Raw genomic sequence first — 20,891 nt, forward strand, 5'->3', positions numbered from 1 at the left:
AAACAGCCAAAAATGCAGCAGTAGACACACAGAAAGCACAAGAAGGGTAAATAGACCCGAACAGACAGAAAACATCAAAACCACCTTATAGGTGAGGCAGGGATCAGCAGAGATCCATACAACCAACTGTCAAGAAAAGGTTTAAAAACATTAACAAAAGAACAGGTATTGGCCCTGTGACCATTGAGAAAGAATGATGCTATAAAGAACCCAAGAATTACAACCTCCAGGGAAAATTAGTGCATGTGCGGAAAGAATGACTTGTTCCCTAAAGCTCTAAAGAAAGGTAAATTAGCCGCCGAGGCAGGTGGAAATCCCACCCTGTGAGAATTGGAAGAGGGGACATTTGGCAAGATAATACATGGTAGGTAGCCAAATCCATCCAAATCTTGACCCCATCCATAAGACATATGGTAAGAATGACATGTTCTTAAGGCAGGCCAGAGGGAGGGAGAATGACATTACAATGGAAGGCAATTAAAAAAAGAAAGAAAAAAAAACAGACAAGCATGATGCTTTGTTCCTATGTATCGTAAGAAAAGGAGGGGTATCACGGTCATGGGTCGGGCTTGGAGACCAAAAGTTATAGCTATAGGTTCCCACCAACCAGCTGAATAAGTGTGCAAGCAGATGATGCAGGCTCACTTGAACTGCGTATTAGTTCCAGGTTTTGCTGTCTGTTAGTTCCAGTTCACAGTTCTCAGGAGTGCCCACCAGAAGGTGAGCAAGCTGGGGTCCGGTATCAGATATAGCAGGTAGGGATAAGCAGATGTGTAGTCAGCAGGGGTGGACTGACCATTCGAGCACTCGGGCACTGCCAGAGGGCCTGGGGTCAGTAGGGGGCCCCATAAAATGCCTCTGGTACCTTTTATAGGCTTTTTTGGGTGTGTTTTGAGTGTGGGCAAAGACACAGGGGCCCTATGATCCCCAATTGGCCGGGGGCCCCACGAGTTGTCAGTCTGCCCCTGGTAGTCAGTAAACAAGTCGAAGGTTGGTAAAAAGTGGTTGCAGGTTGAGATCAAGCAGAAGCGTAGTCGAGGAAAAAAAACAAAGGTCGGTAACAAGTGGCAGTGGACAGCTGCAGATATACAAAAGAACAAGATATTGGCTGGAGAGAGCACAAAAATCTGACAAACAGGAAGCGCAAAGGCATGGCTTAAATAGGAAGTTCTTGGGAGGAACAAGGAGTTCAAGGTTCACAAGAAACAAGGTACATGGCAAGATTATCCAAACGTTCAGAGAGGATGTTGTTTAGCATTTCAGGTGGCTCAGCAAGGAAAGCTACTGCCAGACACAGCAGAGGTTGTGGCATCGTTTAGGAGATATTTATTTTACCTACAGGTAAGTTTTATTATAGGCTTACCTGTAGGTAAAGGTTCCAATGCAAAGTTTCTACTACTGTTAAAAAAGGATGAAAATCTTTCTTCTGGCCCCATAAGGATCTCCATATTTTACTACCTAGGGGAACTATTTAGCTAGGTAATGGAGTGCTGACTCAACTAAACTTTCAAGGAAGTACAGAACTAACAAATTAGATATCTCCTTGTGAGGCAGAAGACAAGGTTGCATAAATTTGGCGGTAGTTGCAATTATTTATGTCACAAGATATCAGCGCAAAATGTTTATCAAGCCTATATTTTCATTTATTTTCAATAACAAATACACTCAAAATGAAATTATAGTGCACACAAACAAAATATAATACCCATTTGTTGGTAAAATATAAAAGACGAGGTTGCATTGAATAAATACTAAACATGTCAAGCCTAAAAAATTATACACCCATAAATGATGCTTTAAAATACATTCACAGCTCATCAATTTCCAGTTAACGGTGAAGGATGGCCCTAGAATTATTGCTCTCACTTCAGTGTGGCATGGCGATACCGAATATGTGCAGAGCAACTGTTGTTTCTGTATGTGTGTGCACTCTGATCCATGTGCTTTTCTTACATGTTACAGGGCTGGGGGCTCTGAAAATGTTTAAGCTTTTTATCATTTTATATTTATCTAACTTTATTGATGGTAGGTAAACGAAGTCATAGTATAGTGCAGGTGACAGGTTCTCTTAAAGGGGACATCAGGGGTCCATTAGATTTCCAATGTCACCTCTGCACTCTCGAAGCTGACTGAGCACAAATCTCGAGCTGGGAAGGTTGGAGGTTGACAGCTCTGAACCCCAAAGCGATCCGAGGTGATCACTTCCAGGTTAATTCTCCACAAGCCACATAAGGTTGTCCACTTAAGGTCTGTCCTATAGCAGTTTCACTGCTACAGGGTGGTCTTCCTGTGCAAAATCACATATACGTTTATACGTGCTTTTGCACTTCCGCCATGGGTGGGGAAGCCATTCTGCGAGTGCTGGTGAATGATCCACCGATCGGGCAGGACACATAACAGAGCTATGCCTATGTAAACAAGGCAGAGCTCTGGTCTGATCAGAAAAGGGGGGGGGGGAGATCATGTGTCCCTGAAAATCTGGGAACACGATCCCTAGAAAAAGCACCACCTAGTGTACACCAAGCACATAGATAGGCACAAAGTTACCCCTTTGATCACCCTAGATGTGTAACCCCTTCCCAGCCAGTGTCATTAGTAGTGTCAGTGCATGTTCTTTGCGCTGATCACTCTATTAGTGTCACTGGTTCCCACAAAGTGTCAATCAGTGTAAAAATGTCTGCCCCAATATTGCAGTTCTGCTATAGGTTGCTGATAGCCACCATTACTAGTATTAAAAAAAAGAAAAAGAAAATCTAGTACATGTCCCATAGTTTGTAGATGCTATACCTTTTAGAACAAACTAATCAATATACACTTATTGGGATTTTTTTTTACCAAAAATATGTAGCAGAATACAATTTGGACTAAATTTATAAAGAAATTTGATATTTTAATGTTTTTTTTTATTGGACATGTTTTATAGCAGAAAATAAAAAATATTGTCAGTAGTTTTTATTTATACCGCAAAAAGTAAAAAACAGAGAGGTGGTAACACCACAAGAAGAAAGCTCTATTTGTGGGGGAAAAAATTAGATACATTTCAGTTGTGTAAAGCATTGTATGACCATGCAGTTTTCAGTTAAAGTAATGCAGCTCCATATCGCAAAAAATGACTTCCAAGGGGAAGGGGGTAAATCTTCCAGAGGTCAAGTGGTTATAAGTGATCATTAACCTCCCACCCAGGGGTGGACTGACAACTCATGGGGCCCCCGGGCAATAGGGGATCATGGGGCCCCTGTGTCCTTGCCCAAACTCAAAAAAAGACTATGAAAAATGTACCAGAGGCATCTCATGGGACCCCCTACTGACCCTGTGCCCTTGGGCAGTGCCCAGGTTTCCAAATGGTCAGTCTGCCCCTGCTCCCACCACTCTTCACCTTGACACCCATCATGATCAGAGGCGGACTGACCATTTAGCCATTCGGGCACTGCCCGAGGGCCTACGGTCAGTAGGGGGCCCCATGAGATGCCCCTGGTACCTTTCATTGGCTTTTTCGGGTGTGGGCGAGGCCCAACAATCCCCTATTGCCCAGGGGCCCCATGAGTTATCAGTCCGCCCCTGGTCATGATAGTCCTGGACACTCAGGAGGGACAGGTGAGCCTGGGACACATGGAGGAGAAGGAGGATGGGGGAAGGCTTGCCACCTATCTCAGGCTATAGGTGTGTTCAGGAGACTGTTAATTACTTCTGCAAGAAAGCCTGCAGGAAAAAGGTAAAACAAACGGTTTACATTTCGAACTGCTGCCATTATAATTCTTCTGGTAGCATCAATAGGGTTGAGGTGGGGGGAAACAAATGCAGGATCCTGTAAGCAAGACTGAGTTCTAGATGGAAATACCATGGGCGCTGACACCACCAAGGCTGTCCAGTGTAAGGAGGCAGATACCAGTCAGTTAGGGTAGAATACTCAATATTTACAGAGATGAAGGTCAGAAGAAGTCAGAATAAAAAGACTGACCTACATAGTGATATCCTATGATTTGGGGGAGAGCTGTATGTTCCATTGAACCAAATTCAAAAGTAGGAAAATAGATACATCCAAAGGGAAAAGAAGTAATTTACATCCTATCCAGAAGCCAACAAATGCCTATTGGGACTTGTAAGCCTAACCTCCAGCACCATTGTGTAACTGACGCTTGTATCAAGGGCTTTTAAACCCTCTATAGCAGCAGGGAGTGTGTGTACTCGTCACATCAACTGTCAGCTTTCAGGTAGAAGTGATTCTGGCAGCTGTAGAGCTGCTAGATCACTTCCACCACCACCACCGGAATATAAAATGTTTAAATTCCTCCCAAAATGTGTAAAGCCCCTCTTTTACATCTATGCATGTTGAAGTGAAATCATTTAAAACTCTGTTTTCTACGTTTTTATTTGCCTTTCTTATGTCTCTGGTGGCACTGATGATGTAGCCTGAGCCCCACTGATGCCCTCCGGAAGGCAACTCCATGCCTTCAGAGAGATATTGTACCTTGTCTGTGAGAATTTCCTGAGATCTCACATTATTGTTGTACTATGCATGTGCTTTACACATGCTCTTCATGGCATTACATTAAAGTGGTTGTAAACCTCAGACATTAAATATGAACAAAGCATATTCCTCTACAGATTGTACTTGTCTCAATGAAGAGCACTATGTGTAATTTCTGTCTGTTGTCCCATTCCTTTGCTATCTGCATGAATCACTTCTGACAGGTTTTACTGCAACAAGAGGTAAAAAGGTGACAGGGGAGGGAGCTCAAGCGCACAGTCTGTGACTGGCAGCCTCAGCTCTGTTCCTGTGTAAATGGGATGCGTGTCTTTCATCCAATCAGCTTTCAGAGCTCTCCTCAATGAGCTCTGCAAAGTGTAACTTCAAATCTCCACCCACTGCTGTCTGAAAGCTCAGACAAGCTGTATAAGAGAATAGTACAGATAAAAAGGTACAACTTATGCAGGAGGATTTGTTTCATCTCCGTGTATCATCGGAGGCCAGTCACTTCACTGGTTATATGTAAGGGTTTACAAACTGTCAGGAATGGACTTGCCAATAATGGTGGGACTCACCTGCCTTGTGGGCTGCAGTACCAGGGCTGGCCAGCGGGTGCTCTCAGCAATCAGAGACTCACCCCTGCAGTCAGCCAAACACCTGAAGCTGATTGCAGGGGTTGTATTTAAGGAATGGCCAGACTCACAGTCAGGGCCTTGGTGTGTGTTTTTCCATGGGCCCCTGTATCTTGTATCCTGTGTTCCTGTTCCTGTTTCTGCCTGACTTGTTGCCGACCCTGCCTGATCCTGGCCTCTGCTGACTTCTCCTGTTTGATCCCTGGCTTGTGACCCCAACCATTCTCTGCCTGACCCTCTGCACCGCGCTGCCCGTGAGTTACTGAACCCAGCTTGTGACCCCGACCACTCTCCCGCCTGTTCCTGGCACTCCGTTTGCCCGTTTGCTACTGACCCGGCCTGCCTGACGACTCTTGCATTGTATGTATTGTTATCTGTAGGTGGTTTGGTTTGTTTGCACTGTGTTCATGTTTAGTTTTGCACTGCGTTTTGTATTGTTAGTCTTAATAAATCATATTGTTTATACCATATCTGAAGCCTGCGTTTCCCTGTGTCAGTCCACACACCTCTGGTCATACCCGGAGCCCTGACAATACACCAAGGCCCTGACTGTGAGTCTGGCCATTCCTTAAATACAACCCCTGCAATCAGCTTCAGGTGTTTGGCTGACTGCAGGGGTGAGTCTCTGATTGCTGAGAGCACCCGCTGGCCAGCCCTGGTACTGCAGCCCACAAGGCAGGTGAGTCCCACCGTTATTGGCAAGTCCATTCCTGACACAAACACTTTACTCTGTTCAAAACAAAAAGGCCTTCTCTCGAGATCTTGCAAAATCAGAAGGCTTTTTTACCTAAACAGACAAATGTAATGTCACGTGGTGCATGAGGGAGATGAACTGCATGACACAATGCGCTCCATCTCATGCATGCGCAATAAGACTGTATGGCCAGAGGACCCTGGAAAAGGATTTCTAAATAGCGGTGTGGGCATGAGGGTATAGGCAGCAGAGACACACAATGAGGACAGCAGAAGGAGAGGCAGCATTGAGGTAGGTAAGCGTACGTGTTTATGTTTCAGATCATCTTCATGGAGTCATCTGTAAAACAGACAGGGTCTGTCTAGGAGCTGCCTTAACGTTTTTTGTTTTGCCATTGTCCAAACCTCCTAGAGACGTCAGTATAACAAAATGGTCCAAGAATTGGTCCAAGAATTACTGTATTCCCTCAATGGATGATAAATAAAAATAATTTGGAAAGGGAAAAAAATGCAAGTAAGCATTCTTGATTTTTCTGTGCTTTGTTGGTGACTTGGTCTCTTCAAAAGTTTATGGTTCATGTTGTAATGTTTTCTGACATATACGTGTGAAAATAGACACGGCGATTGGTGACTTTTTCTCTTGCGAGCAGAAACTTACTGAAACCTTGCTAGTAGAAAACATTTTTTTCACACCAGAAAATTGTGTTGAACGCATGGCCACTGGTGTGTGCCGACGATCTAATCCCGGGGAATCACACGGTTGCCTTTTTTCCCACAGGACTTTTTAAACTATTAAAATGTCACAAACAAAATTTCAATACCAGTATCCTCAAACTCAACCTCTCCAAAACCGAGCTTCTCGTCTTCCCTCCTGCCCGCGCCCCCCCCCCCCCATCCTATCCATCACTACTAACATCACCACCATTAATCCCGCCCCGCAAGCCAAAGTCCTTGGAGTCATTCTGGACTCTAACCTCTCCTTCCAACCCCATGTCAAATCTCTCACAAACACATGCAGACTCCACCTCCGCAATATCACCAAAATACGCTCCTTCCTTACCCCAGACACCACTAAACTACTTGTGCACTCCCTGATTATCTCACGCCTTGACTACTGCAACTCCCTCCTCACCGGCCTACCCCAGTGCAGGCTCTCCCCGCTTCAGACCATCCTCAACTCAGCGGCTAGACTCATCCACCTCACCACCCGCTCCACCTCTGCCACCCCCCTCTGCCTATCCTTCCACTGGCTCCCTATCGCCCAACGCATCAAATTCAAACTACTCACTCTGACCTACAAAGCCATTCACAACACTGCCCCTAACTACCTCACCAACCTGATTCCCAAGTACCACCCTACCCGTACCCTTCGCTCTTCACAGGACCTCCTATCTTGCTCCCTGGTCTCCTCCTCACACGCACGTCTGCAAGACTTCTCCAGGTCCTCCCCCATCCTCTGGAACTCACTACCCCAATCCATCAGACGGTCACCTTCCCTCCTCACCTTCAGGCGCTCCCTGAAAACCCACCTCTTCAGGGAAGCCTACCCCACCCTCACCTAACTGCTGCTCTCCTTCATTCCTCCTACCACTCCATCCCCCACAGCCACTTCCTCCCGTACCACTACCCCCTCCCTCCTAGATTGTAAGCTCGAAAGAGTAGGGCCCTATAACCCCTCGTGTGCTGTTTGTAGTTGCTGTAATGTTTCATGTATTGTCCCCCCCTCTATTGTACAGCGCTGAGCAAACCCTTTGGCGCTATATAAACTCAATGTAATGTAATGTAATGTAATGTAATGTAATACAGTTCTATTCACCACAGCAGTCATTTTGTGATTCGGTGGTTCAAGTTATGAAAAGGACTGTATGCAAGTAATGCAGTATACAGTGCTGAGAGTATTGGAAAGAAGGCATTTTACCTTGCCTATGTGTTAGGGCGGCACTGGAAATACCTACATGTATAGACCCAATGCATCTGATGTAAATGAGTCCTCATGTACTGTATATACTTAATTATTACAGTAACACATGCAATTAGGCAACATTTCTTACCTGTATGTAGTCCAAGACTTGCTGATGCCTCTGCTTAGCAGCTGCGACCTCATCATCTGAAATCGCTTCACGCAAAGCCTGCTGGGAAATTAAGGAGTCCAGCTCGACTATAGCAGACAGCCGACAATACAAGCTGATAAATTTCTCTTTGTAGCAGCAAAAGTGAACTGCAAATGAGAGAGAAAAAAAAAAAGAGACTTATGAGTGTTTTTGATCATTTACATTGTGTAGGTGCATGTGATATAGACACATATATAGATACACACAGCATAGGGAGAGGGTGAGGCACACCTATTTATATCTATTAGTATTTAGTGCATGCAAAGTGATGGGCTCTGAAAGTAATGTACTTAATAAACCCAAGCAGTTGCAGCATTGCACAGTTCATCTTAATTCTTTTTTTTATAAAAATTGCAACAAATGACGTAGCGATGGTTTCAGAATCACCAACCCATCATTATGGATATCATATCTATATATCTGAATCACCAACCCATCATTATGGATATCATATCTATATATCTGAATCACCAACCCATCATTATGGATATCATATCTATATATCTGAATCACCAACCCATCATTATGGATATCATATCTATATATGTGACTCATCAACCCTTTATTATGGATATCATATCTATATATCTAAATCACCAACCCATCATTATGGAAATCATATCTATAAATGTGAATCACCAACCCATCATTATGGATATCATATCTATATATGTGACTCACCAACCCATCATTATGGAAATCATATCTATAAATGTGAATCACCAACCCTTTATTATGGATATCATAGCTATATATGTGACTCACCAACCCTTCATTATGGATATCATATCTATATATCTGAATCACCAACCCATCATTATGGATATCATATCTATATATCTAAATCACCAACCCATCATTATGGATATCATATCTATAAATGTGAATCACCAACCCTTCATTATGGATATCAAATCTATATACAGTGGGGAAAAAAAGTATTTAGTCAGCCACCAATTGTGCAAGTTCTCCCACTTAAAAAGATGAGAGAGGCCTGTAATTGGCATCATAGGTAGACCTCAACTATGAGAGACAAAATGAGAAAACAAATCCAGACAATCACATTGGCTGATTTGGAAAGAATTTATTTGCAAATTATGGTGGAAAATAAGTATTTGGACACCTACAAACAAGCAAGATTTCTGGCTCTCACAGATCTGTACCTTCTTCTTTAAGAGGCTCCTCTGTCCTGCACTCATTACCTGTATCAATGGCACCTGTTTGAACTTGTTATCAGTATAAAAGACACCTGTCCACAACCTCAAACAGTCACACTCCAAACTCCACTATGGTGAAGACCAAAGAGCTGTCGAAGGACACCAGAAACAAAATTGTAGACCTGCACCAGGCTGGGAAGACTGAATCTGCAATAGGCAAGCAGCTTGGTGTACAAGACATACAAGACCACTGATAATCTCCCTCGATCTGGGGCTCCAAGCAAGATCTCACCCCGTGGGGTCAAAATGATCACAAGAACGGTGAGCAAAAATCCCAGGACCACACGGGGGGACCTAGTGAATGACCTGCAGAGAGCTGGGACCAACGTAACAAAGGCTACCATCAGTAACACAGTACGCCGCCAGGGACTCAGATCCTGCAGTGCCAGACGTGTCCCCCTGCTTAAGCCAGTACATGTCTGGGCCGTCTGAAGTTTGCTAGAGAGCATTTGGATGATCCAGAAGAGGATTGGGAGAATGTCATATGGTCAGATGAAACCAAAATAGAACTGTTTGGTAGAAACACAACTCGTCGTGTTTGGAGGAGAGAGAATGCTGAGTTGCATCCAAAGAACACCATACCTACTGTGAAGCATGGGGGTGGCAACATCATGCTTTGGGGCTGTTTCTCCGCAAAGGGACCAGGACGACTGATCCATGTACAGGACAGAATGAATGGGGCCATGTATCGTGAGATTTTGAGTGCAAACCTCCTTCCATCAGCAAGGGCATTGAAGATGAAACATGGCTGGGTCTTCCAACATGACAATGATCCCAAACATACCGCCCAGGCAATGAAGGAGTGGCTTCGTAAGAAGCATTTCAAGGTCCCGGAGTGGTCTAGCCAGTCTCCAGATCTCAACCCCATAGAAAACCTTTGGAGGGAGTTTAAAGTCCGTGTTGCCCAGCGACAGCCCCAAAACATCACTGCTCTAGAGGAGATCTGCATGGAGGAATGGGCCAACATACCAGCAACAGTGTGTGCCAACCTTGTGAAGACTTACAGGAAACGTTTGACCTCTGTCATTGCCAACAAAGGATATATAACAAAGTATTGAGATGAACTTTTGATATTGACCAAATACTTATTTTCCACCATAATTTGCAAATAAATGCTTTCCAAATCCGCCAATGTGATTGTCTAGATTTTTTTTCTCATTTTGTCTCGCATAGTTGAGGTCTACCTATGATTCCAATTACAGGCCTCTCTCATCTTTTTAAGTGGGAGAACTTGCACAATTGGTGGCTGACTAAATACTTTTTTTCCCCACTGTATCTGAATAAACAACCCTTCATTATGGATATCATATCTATATATGTGACTCACCAACCCATCATTATGGATATCATATCTATATATCTGAATCACAAACCCATCATTATGGATATCAAATCTATATATCTGAATAAACAACCCTTCATTATGGATATCATATCTATATATGTGACTCACCAAACCATCATTATGGATATCATATCTATATATGATAATCACCAACCCTTCATTATAGATATCTCTATATATGTGACTCACCAACCCTTCATTATAGATATCAGATCTATAAATGTGAATCACCAACCCATCATTATGGATATCATATCTATATATCTGAATCACCAACCCTTCATTATGGATATCATATGTATATATGTAAATCACCAACCCATCATTATGGATATCAAATCTATATATCTGAATCACCAACCCATCATTATGGATATCATATGTATATATGTGAATCACAAACCCTTCATTATGGATATCATATCTATAAATGTGAATCACCAACCCATCATTACGGATATCAAATCTATATATCTGAATCACCAACCCATCATTACGGATATCAAATCTATATATCTGAATCACCAACCCTTCATTATGGATATCATATCTATATATGATAATCACCAACCCTTCATTATAGATATCTCTATATACTGTATGTGACTCACCAACCCTTCATTATAGATATATCTTTATATGTGAATCACCAACCCTTCATTATAGATATCATATCTATCTACACACACATATATATATATATATATATATACACACACACACTATTATTATTGCATATTCTTTCAATTAGAAATGTGAATGGCAAGCTTTCGACTTTAAAAAATAAAAAGGCGTGTACAGCTACCAGAATTTTTCCAGTGTTTCATTAAATAATGTAGAACTTCCTCAATGTGGTCAGGGCATGTATTCCAGCATAGTGGAAATCCCCTTCTCCTCCCATAGTATGTCAATGGATTAGTAGAATGAACGGCATTATGTGCATGGAAGACCTCACCGCCTCCATAAACAAGCATGAACCTCTTTTATAAAATGTAATTTTATTGGACCCAATTTATTTTATCTGAGAAATACCAGTCCCTTCTTGCATCCTACTCTATCTAAATGGAGATACTGTGCCCTGGATTGGTCTGTTATCTACCTCTTACTTCCCCAACCAAACCCTTTTTTCTTCTTTTCCTCTCCTTTCTACCTTTCTTCATACTCCTCTCCCATTTCACTTAAAATATAAAATTTAAGCAGGGCGTTTTGTCCCCCCCCCCACTGGCGACTTCTGGTCCTAATGTCCCATGTATTTCTCAGACTTGCCTAACATCACACAACGACAACCGTTTTATGCATATTTATTGGACTTAATGTAGAACTTTAGTCAGAAAATTAAGTCCTGCTAGATGACTTCAAGCTGGTCCCTTTTGCAGGTATAGCTATGTAAAACAGTAAAAATAAGTGCCTATACTGTTTAAAATCCAGTAATCTACTGTCTCACCCTGCTCTGCACATGCTCAGTTGCTCTTTATTTTTCTAAGCACTGCCATATTTGTAGGTGTCGATCTGCTGACAGCCTTAACGTGGAAATAAACCCTCCTAATTTTACAGCCAAGGAAGCTGCTTCTGTTTGATCTGCAACTGCCAAAGTGCTGCACATGTGATCAGTTATGGCACCAGCTTTTGATGGTTTGACAATTTGGTTGAGGACACAAGCAAAGGTGATAGCAATTCCGGCATTCCAGGAATGTAACTGTTTTTTGAAACCGTTAAATCTATGGGTTAAGTTCCGTTTTATGATTTACTGTTGCTCAGGGGCTCTGGGCTTAAGCAAAATGGCCGCCTCCAGCAAGAAGCAATTTACAGCACATATTAATTTTGGTAGTATAATTATTAATGTAGAAAGTATGTTCCTTGGTAAAGTTGTTATGGGTAAAGTTCCACTTCAAGGTTATTGTTTAAGATCTCTGCAGCACTATCATCCATGTCAATGTTATTCTATGTCATTTATATGGCTCATTGTTTATGGGCCTGTATGATTACTCTAGTTGTTTGAATCATTTATTCCCTGAATAGCCACAAATAAAGAATTTTTTTTTTTTTAAATGTAGAACTTAGCCTTGAATGATAAAAGTTTGCAAAAGGCTAGACGGTAACAAGAATGCTCATTGTACTGAATTCAAAGGAATGCCTATACTCATTATACTCATTTTTTTTTCAGTATAGATTTCCTGAGCCACACAAACAAAACACAGACTTACAACAAAGAAAAAAAATCAATAAAAATAAAATCCTTTGACAAAGTAATTTAGCTGAAAATATAATTGGACACGTGAATAATCTATGGAGGTGTAAAGGCCGTACAATCCCAAAATGTTTACCATGTGAGTTGTACTTCAATACCAATTTCAGATGGAGCAGGTTTATTGTGTTGGCCAGATCTCAGATAAAACTTGTTGAGATCCTAAATTCTGTTTAGCTGATAAAGTTGATCAGTGCCTAAAGCTGATGGACTCCCATGTGGATATTTATCCCAATTGTAAACACTCTAATAATTGCTGGCCATTTTATGACTGTACAACTCCAGCCAAAACTTTTTACGTTGTTTTTGGATAGAGCGGGAAAGCATTAAACCTCTTTTTTTTGTCTTTTTTGCTTTTTCCCTACAGGGAATTTTCCAGTCCCACACCAAATAGAAATGGGAAGCAATTAAAGGATAAGTTCACCTTTGTTATGAATAGACTGATCTCAGCTCCTCCACTTTGACAGCTAGCAGGGGATGTTATCCTCCCGCTAGCTGTCAAAATTAAAAAAAAAAAACAAAAAAAAAAAAAACACACAGCCCACCTGGCCACGTCACTCATTCACAGTCGTCTGTGAATGAGAGACTGCAAGTCCTGTCAGCCTGTAGTTCTCAATGAACTACCACGATGCTGTGGACTGCTCTGGTAGTTCCTTGATTCTTCCCATCAGTAAATCTGCTCGCCCATACATCCCATACAGGAAAGCAGATATACCGACAGGTCTGCAGGAGACCTCTATGGCACTAGTGATCTGCTGATCATTGGTGCAATGGTTTACAGGCTCTTGCAATAAAAAATAATAAATGCACATTTTTTTTACCTGCAAAAAAAAAATGTGCATTTATTATATTTTTTTCAAAAGGTGAACTTATCCTTTAAAGTATTTTTTAGCTGAATCAGGAAAGGTTTATACCTCTATCAGGTCTATTGTGTGTTCCCACTAAAGAGCTTTCCTCTCCATTCATTTTTCAGTGATGACGCTGGGTTCACACTAGCCCACAGGCTTCGGGCTGTTTGAGGGTGCAAGAATAGCACATGTTCCCTCACACGCACAACCACCTACAGTTAAATCACGCTACTCTTGTGAGACGCATGGACCTGCCATGCAGAATGAATGGCACCCCCATGCATCTCAGCCCACAGCACGACTGTGGGTACAGGAACCACAAGGAAACCACATGATCAAAAAGACCATGAGATTTCCCTGCGGCCGCACTTTTAAAAAGTTGCATGCATCTTTTCTTGTGCAAGACACTCGGCACAGCAGTCCATTGAAATGAATGTGCTGCCGTGACTAATGTGAACCAGGCATTATATAGAGTACTATCCCATCCCAAAAGGTTTTAGGTGGAGTTGTGTTATGGCTTTGGATGGCTATGGACATGAGATGGTTGCTTCCAGGGGCGGACTGACAACTCATGGGGCCCCTGGGCAATAGGGGATCATGGGGCCCCTGTGTCCTTGCCCAAACTCAAAGAAGCCTATGAAAAAGGTACCAGGGGCATCTCATGAGGCCCCCTACTGACCCCGGGCCTTCGGGCAGTGCCCGAGTTTCCAAATGGTCAGTCTGCCCCTGGTTGCTTCTACTGACTAAAGTCTGTAGAGCCTTACTATATTGTTATTTCTGGCACGTAAATGCAAAGCCTACAAGTGGCTGTCTCCTTTCCCCCTACATTTGAGGAGTGGCGCAAGCAGGTTAACTCTACCTTTCTTGTCACATTTTTCAAGAAAGGGGTACCCCTTCCAAATTTGAAAAGCTATGGAATCCATGATTGTAGACCCCGGGTCTAGTTCCAGTGGCCCAAGTGTCCTTACGGATCTTTCAATGTTAATATCTATAACAAATCACTTGGCTTGTGCTTTTGTAATTACAAAATGTCAGGGCAGGGGCCGAGGAACGGACAGGCAGGCCTAACAATGTAACGCACTGGCCGACGACAACCACTACCCACAGACCGAAGTCCCTTAGGGCGCGGAGTCTAAGTCCCAGGCTGCCCTTCACCAGGGCCCCTGATGGTGGGGATGGACTTGACGCAGCCAGGAACCAGGTCGCGGCCCCCGAGACACCTCAGCTGCGGTAATGGCCGCCGCCAATGGCGTGTAGCTGGTGGAAGAGACAAAAGAGTAGTCAGACAAGCCGGGTCAACAACAACAGGACAAAACAGTACAGGACAGCAGACGAGAATCACAGGTCACGAGCCGGGTTCAGCAACAGAGGGTCAGATCAAGGGAGAATACAAAGAATAGTCAAGTCACAAGCCGAATCAGATACCAGGAGAGTCACGAGAGTCAGAGCAGAGTAATAGCAACACCAAGACACAAGTGCAAAGAGCATGTGCGGGCCACAGGCTTATATGTCATCAGCCACACCCCTCTGGGGGATGGACCACAGAGACCTGAAGGCATAAAAGGATTCCCATCATGCACAGCAGAATCCAAGATGGACGCCAGCACATGGAGTAACATAACCTCAGGGAAAAGGTAGGACCTTGACACAATGCTATACATACCTAGTCACTTGGCGCATGTGCCCAACTGTTATTGAGTGGCAGATGTGCACTGATTTTAAGGTATTTCTGGTTGTGTAAAACCTTTTTGTTCTCTTTTAGACACAGTGGCACTTTTCCCATTGGTACACTTGTAATGGTTTACTTCATAAAATCTTGATTTACCAGTTTTCTCCATTGAGAACTGGGGAGTGAGTAGTGCTTTTGTTTTTCTGTGTGTATGTTTTTGTAAAAACTACAAAAAACTTTCAATAAAAACTATTGAAAAAAAAAAAAGACTAAGATATCTGGTGGCAAATTTGGACAAGATAAAAATATCTTGTTGCATGAAGACATTATCTTATTTGCAGGGAAAAAAATTCACTCAAGCAAGTTTCGACCGATCTGGAAAAAATGCCTTGATCAGAAGCTTAACATTTAAGGTTCAGTTCACATCTAGGAATCTTGCATCACGGGCAAATGCTCTGCAAAACTGAAAATCGCACCATGCTTGTGCAGGTGCCATTCATTTTCAAAAGGCACCTACAACACTGCGTGGTTCTGCTCCAATTGTCACGCTACAAACCGCATCATAAAAAGCTGGTCTCCCATAACGGAGCAGGAGCTTCTTATGGGGTGACAACGCATTGTGTTTTAGGTGCCATTGAAAATGAATGGCACCTGAGCAAGGGTGGTGCAATATGTCAATTTAGCAGATCGTGGCGATTCTACCCTCAATACAAAACACCCAGATGTGCCTAACATCAGGTTCACACCCTGTACGTACTGGGAACACTTGCAAAAACTGCGCACTTTCCCAACATGCACTGCACTTTGGCAGATGTGTGGCTGTGTCATTAATTCTTAACTGCATCCCACACATCAACCAGGGGCGGACTGACCATTTGGAAACTCGAGCACTGCTCGAGGGCCCGGGGTCAGTAGGGGGCCCCATGAGATGCCCCTAGTACCTTTTTCATAGGCTTTTTTGAGTTTGGGCAAGGACACAGGGGCCCCATGATCCCCTATTGCCCGGGGGCCCCATGAGTTGTTAGTCTGCCCCTGGCATCAACATGCACGCAAAACAAATAATGCTGCAGCACCATGCATCCAAGTGAGGAGCGATTTAACAAAAAGGTTAGGTACTGCTTTTGTGTGTTTTTCACGTGTAGGACAGCCTTCTGAAATGAATGGGCTGCCCTACACATGACACACAAGCACACGTGCACTCTGTCTCACCTGCATGCCTATGGAGCATCTTTTAAATTAGATGCATACAACTTTATGCAAGGTTTTATAAAGGTTATCACACAACAAAATGCTGTTGTGAACACTCCCTGGTAACTGAGGCCTTAAAAAAGGAATGCAGTGAGTTTTAAACATGTTTACACCCTTCTAAAATAGCAGACATTATAGTGACACTGATTAATGAATCTTTCATCCTAACTACAGCATCAGCACATAATCTATATACAGACACCCACATTCATGAGCAATAAAACAACCTAACAAAAAGGTCTTTGTTACTTGTTACATTACCTACACAAGACGTCACGCTAATGTAAAGATATTAATACAACATTCCATGGGTCTCCGCTGTTTGTTTACATCCGTTGATGTACATTTTAACATGCGTACCGACGTGTGACATGAACAGAAAGGTGTAAATGGGCCCTCAAAGGAAAATATAGACTTCTCTATTTTTAAAACAGATGTAAAAGAAATCACCTTAAAGTATAAAAAAACTTTATCTTAAAGCCATAAAAAACATTATTACTGTGCAGTATATTTATATATTGATATAGGTACTTACTTTACTGCTTGCTCCCACAAGCTTCCTTCCTTTGTGCAAAAAGCTACCCGAAGTCTCTTCTCTTTGCTACCCAACTGGTTTCAGCTCTTCAGTGTTATCCTGTACAATGCAGGGCCAACAGTCCTGTATTGTACAAGAGAGGATGCAGAGGGCACCCACATTTTGGAACTTCAGACAGTAGAGGACAGTGTCAGCATGTCTTTTGTTTGGGAGTTCACTGAGTCTTTAACCTTTGGGATATACAGATGCCAACAGACGGATTGGACAATGGCAAACCAAAAAAAAAACTGTAGGCCAGCCCGGGATAGGCAATACCAAGAGTATGATCATAAGTACATGGGGTGGGACTTGTGCCTATGAATGGACTCCAAGAAAGGATTTTTGTAGTGGGTCCTATTTTCTTGTCCATTAGGAGATGCAGGAATTTTTTTCACCAGCAAGATGAAGTAGTCCAGCAGAGGGGTGGGCAAGCGATCATTAATTGTCCCAAGAACAGAGAACTGGGTACTGCTTGCTCCTCAAACATCTGCCTGAAAGACCTTATGTCAGAATCTGGCATTAGATGAGGCTGAAACATCCACCTGGCAGAACCTCGAGTGTGGACAAAGGACCAGGTGGCAGCCTTACACATCTGGGAAACGGTTGATTGATGCTGAAAGGGCCAAGAAGAACTCACAAATTTAGTAGTGTTCCCCTTGACAGGAAAGGGAACCCCAACCCTTAACCCAACCCATAAGCTTGAATGATTGTCTGTTTGAACTACTTAGAGATGGTGGAACAAGAAGCCAGGGAACCCATCCAGGGTCCACCTGGCATGTCAAAAAGAAATCCATCTCTCAGAAAGAAGCAATGGCTAAATGGTAGACTTGCACAGCCTAAACCGCATCCAGACAATGGAGGGAAAATTCATTTTGGTGAACCACAGCTGGACAGAAGGATGTGAGAACAATGTCCTGGTTAAGGTGAAAAGAAGAAAACGCCTGTCCTTATTGCCAGACCGAAAGGGTTCTTTGCTACCAGTACAGACACTTGGTCTTTATTGATGATGGCTCCAAGGCAAATCACAGTGTGAATGACAGCAGAGAGAGGAAGGTCTTAAATGGATTCAAACAGCACTTCCTAAAGCACACAGAACCAAATTCAAATTCTAATGAGTCACTTGGGATCGAAGGGGGAGTCTTAATGGAAAACCCCTTGTATAAGGGCCCTAATCAATGAAAGAGGCCAGTGATCTCTCATTCTTGACAGTGCTGAGAGCCAAGTGTTAGTTCCACCCAGAAAAGAGAAGTTTTGTCCCACAGAGAAAAACTCCTGGGGTGGAAACCAAGTGACGTATGCTTTCCCTGTCCATCAGTAGAATTTTTGGAAAGTAGACTTCCTATCTTTAGGTATTTTAGGAATAACAGAATCAGAAATGACCTTGTCCCTTAGAACCTGGATTTCAACAAGCATGCCGTCAAAACCATCAACCATGAAGCAAAATGGCTGATTGGCCCCTGGGACAGAAGTGAAACAGGCTGATCCTCTCGTTTCAGAGCAGTGCTTCCTGAATTAATAGGAGCCAAAAGGGTTACCTTTCATTTAGAAGTAGTAGCTCAGACTGCGACTGATCAGAGATAAGCCCAATAATCAAGGAGTTACGCGACTCAGTGAGCAAGTATCTCTGCAACTGATTGCTAAGAAGCACACGTGTGGCCTCTGTAATCCAAGTCAGCAAATAACAGGGTAAATGTGGGTCATAAACTCTTGCATGACAATGGTAAAGGCTGCAGCTGAAATAACCCAGATACACCAATGACACAAATCTCCAGTGTCCAATACCTATACCCGGAAGGTTAAATGATAAGCTTGCCTTTGGAACATGTTACATGTTCCACCTATATTTCGGGTGCGACATGTAACATGTTGCAGCAGCTGCAGCCTCTCCCCCCCACTCCTGTTGCAGTGAGCAGGGATCTTCTCCCCGCACCCGCTGTCACTATTTGAAAATACTGCTGCCGTTTGGGGCCCCACCCACATGGCCTCGTCATTTATTCACAGATCCCTGTGACTGCACAAACTACAACTACTGTCAGCCATTGCAGCTGATGACTTGTAGTTCTGAATGGACTGTGGGATTGTGAATGAGCAGCTTCTTAGTTCCTTCACAAGCCCTGCAGCTTGTAAACCGTCAGCCCATATGGCATATGGAGGTACAGGCTGAAAGCTGCAGGGCTTGTCTGCAGGAATCTGGTATTGCACCCCTGAGCCACTGATCACAGGTCAAATGCTTTCCAGGCTCCTTAGGGAAAAATATATGCACTTGTTTTTTTTTCCCCAGAAGGTAAACTAATCCTTTAAAGATTTCTTGTATCCCTGAATGGATGAAAAATAAGTCTACTCTGTCCTTAGTGGCTCATCTACTAATATTTACTTTTAATACAAAATCTGACATAGTGCTCTCTGCTACAATGGAGACGGAGTCTCATAGTCCAAAGCAAATTTTAGGTTTAGCCCTTGTTTGGTGTTCTGAAATCACCAACAGGGTCATTTGCTTTTCTTGCACTATTGTCAGATTGGCCAATGCCTATCCATGACCAAAACAAAAAACAGCAAACATTGTACTAAGATAAAATTAGATTGAAATTGTGTCTAAATCAAAAATATGTTTTGAATGGAGTGGGGGGAGGGTTAGAGCCTCTGTCAGTTTATTTATTGCTGTATGTGTTGCTCTTAGAGAGATACACACTGTCTATTTGTCCGGGTGACCATTGTCGGTGAAACTGAAAGTAAAGTCCAAAAAGTTGTCAATAGAAGTCAATAGGGAGTTGAGGGAAATTTTCCAACTGGAACACCTGTTCCAGTGACAACTGTCTGAGAAGGGGTTACCTCCATTTTGGAGAGATTTCACCACTTCTTGCAGTGTCTACAGGACAGAAAGTAGATGAAAATATCCCCCATGGTATTCGGATAGCAAAAAGACTAAATGCCTGCGAATCAATCTCTCCATGTTGACATACTCTCCTCTTTAGGAATACATTTTTTTTTTTTTTAACAATTGGCTTTTATTCAGAAAGAAAAAGCAGAACATATGAATAAGAATGAGCTACAAGAAAGCATAGCATATTATCATATCATGTAATACACAGTTTACAAATTAGTTTTGGAGCAAACTCAGTAGTATAATCAAAACATTAGGAAGCATTCACATAGTTAAACGTTTACAATTTTCAGGTATAATCATCAAGTCTGATAGAAAGAAAAGTAGGAACAGAGGAAAATGAAAAGCTAGGAAAGAAAGCAAGAGAATAAAAATACGTAAGGACAGATCCATCCCCGCAAGAGATGCCCAGAAATCACCAGCATGACCCACACGTCCAAAAGAGAAAAAGAGCTATTCGCCCATCAGCCCTTTATATCTTTCCGAAAAAGTGAAAGCATACCAACTGGACCACAATTTGTGAAACCCGAGAACCGTGTCATCAGTCATAGTGTTCGTTTCAATTCCTGAATAACATTAACCTCTCTTATCCAGTCTTGAATCGAGGGGGTATGAGTGGTCTTCCAATGTCTGGGAATTAAGGACTTAGCTGCATTCAAAAGGTGCCACACCAAGGATCTCTTGTATGAGTTCATTGAGCACTCAGAAATATGGAGGAGGCAACACTCAGGAGTTAAGGGCAATGCAGTCTCCGTAATAGAGTAGATCAACTCTCGAACTTCATCTCAGAATGGCTTAAGTTGTGGACATTGCCACCAAACAGGAAACAAGGAGCCCTCCACTGACTCACAGCACCAACATAAGCCTCATAAGTCTGGGGAAACCACCTCTTTAACCTGTCCAAGTGTAGCATACCAACGTGTTAATTTGTAGGAGGCTTCTTGAGTCCTTGTGCTGATG

The 20,891-nt window shown here is 42.8% G+C and overlaps 1 protein-coding gene across 1 annotated transcript in view; it reads right to left on the reverse strand.

The window, feature by feature from the left end:
- ANKFN1 (ankyrin repeat and fibronectin type III domain containing 1) overlaps positions 1-20,891 on the reverse strand; it is a 925,115-nt gene that overhangs the window by 58,035 nt on the left and 846,189 nt on the right. Inside the window, exon 17 of the mRNA XM_089692527.1 lies at positions 7,845-8,011. Within this exon, the coding sequence (XP_089548653.1) occupies positions 7,845-8,011 (167 nt within the window). The remainder of the gene's footprint in view (positions 1-7,844; positions 8,012-20,891) is intronic.

Source organism: Staurois parvus, unplaced genomic scaffold (assembly GCF_062004578.1).
Source record: "Staurois parvus isolate SC_StPar_1 unplaced genomic scaffold, SC_StPar_1.0 ptg000592l, whole genome shotgun sequence".
NCBI classification, from domain to species: Eukaryota; Metazoa; Chordata; class Amphibia; order Anura; family Ranidae; genus Staurois; species Staurois parvus.